The 1,933-nt window shown below is 64.3% G+C and overlaps 2 protein-coding genes across 2 annotated transcripts in view; both read right to left on the bottom strand.

The window, feature by feature from the left end:
- LOC101647475 (protein tyrosine phosphatase receptor type C associated protein) overlaps positions 1 to 882 on the bottom strand; it is a 2,027-nt gene extending 1,145 nt beyond the window's left edge. Inside the window, exon 1 of the mRNA XM_045297340.1 lies at positions 803 to 882. Within this exon, the coding sequence (XP_045153275.1) occupies positions 803 to 805 (3 nt within the window). The 5' untranslated portion in view covers positions 806 to 882. The remainder of the gene's footprint in view (positions 1 to 802) is intronic.
- A 320-nt stretch (positions 883 to 1,202) lies between these two features.
- Positions 1,203 to 1,933, bottom strand: part of CORO1B (coronin 1B) — a 4,028-nt gene continuing 3,297 nt past the window's right edge. Inside the window, 2 exon segments of the mRNA XM_030887580.2 lie at positions 1,203 to 1,613; positions 1,730 to 1,933. The exon segment at positions 1,730 to 1,933 is cut by the window's right edge and continues 7 nt beyond it. Coding sequence (XP_030743440.2) covers positions 1,488 to 1,613; positions 1,730 to 1,933 — 330 coding nt within the window. The 3' untranslated portion in view covers positions 1,203 to 1,487.

Below are 1,933 nucleotides of genomic sequence, written 5' to 3'. Positions count from 1 at the left end.
CCGCCCTTCACCTGGCCTTGTCCCTAACCTGCTCTTTGTCTCTACGGCCCTCCTGACCACTTCATCCTACTCAATCATGGCTAGTTGTCTTGCTGACCCCTCCCCTGCAGGAAGGTGAGGTCTGGGGTCCCACACCTGGCACCCAGCAAGTGCTCAGGAAATCCTGCGGCCTGGCAGCTTCCAGAGGAGAAGACAGCCCCACCCCCACCCCCCGCCTCCAGTGTCAGGTGGCCTTTTTCTGAAATCTTGGATGGAGGGACCCCTGCCACCTGCCCTCGGCCATATCCAAGGGCGGGGGTGGGGTTGGGGGTGGGGGGATTCCCAGAGCCCAACCTCGGGGCTGCCCCAGCTGCAGTGTTTCCGTTCAGCTGCCTGTCCCCGGGGGCCTGGGTGTACAGAACTGGGGGCTGGGGGCGGATGCAGCTGCCAGAGGAAGCGTGCGGTTGGAACAAGGCAGGTGGGGGGTGAGCGGTGCTAGGTACAAACCTCCCGGACCTTAGGCCCTGCCTGCCCCTAATCCAGTGGTTCACGCCGGAACTGTTCTCAATCCCAGTTCCCAAGGGCAGGGTAAGAAGGTCCCTCTGACCTGGAAGTCCATCCTGGGGCCTTAGCCTCACCAGACAAGTATGGGAAAGAGAGGGGGAGGGGGAGGGGAGGGCCTGCCTACATTGGGTCCCAGCTCTCTGTTCCTGGGTCTCCCCACTCCTACCCTAGAAGCCTGTCCTTGGCTCCTGGGGTCTGATCCTGACCTCTTGCCACCAAGCCCCCAAACTGGCCAACCCCAGTGCCCCACCCAGCTCACCATGGGTCTGTTGGCTTGTCTCCTGGTACCACCTCCAGCCCCAGTGGGGTTGAGCAAAAAGTGAGCGCGCGCAGTGGCTGAGCAGGGGTGCCCCGACACTTCCGCTTCCTGCCCCTAACACTCCACCCCTCTCTCCACACCCCCGCCACAGGACTCTGGTGCCCTCCACCCCCCACCCTTGGCCTCCAAGCCCTATCCAAGTCAGTCCACCCACCTCCAAGGTCACTCACAAGATAAGCCTGGGACCACAGGGTCTGTCTGCAGTCAGGCCTCCAGAGGGAGGAACTGGGTGATCAGCCCAGAGCAGGCCCTCTGCCTCCATTTCCCTGCCTAGTGGGGCTCTGGGATTCGACGGCTATGGGGACTGTACCCCCCCACCCCACCAGCAGAAGGCCACGCCTGGCTTTTAGAAAGCATTTTATTTGGAATGAAAATATAGAGCGCAGCCCCGTACTCGGGGATTCAAGGCAGTGGTCCCTTGGAGTCCAATCGAGCGTGCCTGGGGCAGAAACCCCCACAGTGACAGTGAGCGCAGGGGCTGCAGCTGGCCCTCAGGATGGACCAGGCTGCCCTGAAGTAGCCCCAGAGGTGCTGGCAGCCAGGCGGCCCCCCCATGGGACCTGCCAGAAGCCTAGTGAGGAGGGGATGGTGCAGGAGGCTGGGTGGCGTCCCTGGGGGCGGGGTACTAGGCGTCCCCGTTCTCCAGGCGGCCTAGCTGCTCCTCCAGGCGGCTGATTCGCTCGTTCTGCTCCTTGACCAGCGTCCGCAGAGTCCGGAGCTCCTGCACCACCTCTTCTAGCTTCCTGGCCTCCTGCCAGAGGGGTGGGGCGGGTACGCACACAGCCAGGTGAGAAGCCAGCCCTTCACAAGCCTGTCACCAGGCAGGGCCTGGGGCCCAGACAACCCACCTAGCACCCAGGCACGTACCCCTGCTCCGGCCAGGCTGCCGCCGGTAGTGGTCAGGGCGGTGGTGGCCGCAGGGGCGGGGGTGGCGGAGGGCCGGCTGTCTGACAGCACATTCCGCCGGCTGACCTTCAGGTCTCGCTGCTTGCTGGGCACGTAAGCCTCCCGCAGGGAGATAAGGGTGGGGTCAGCATCCCGGCCGCTCACCCACTCCTCTGCTTCCAGGGC

This window comes from Echinops telfairi, unplaced genomic scaffold (genome assembly GCF_000313985.2).
Source record: "Echinops telfairi isolate 266 unplaced genomic scaffold, ASM31398v2 ScPeMD7_7417;HRSCAF=8455, whole genome shotgun sequence".
In the NCBI taxonomy this organism is placed as follows: Eukaryota; Metazoa; Chordata; class Mammalia; order Afrosoricida; family Tenrecidae; genus Echinops; species Echinops telfairi.
The sequence above is the reverse complement of the archived record's forward strand: the minus strand, read 5'-3'. Positions and strand labels throughout refer to the sequence as shown.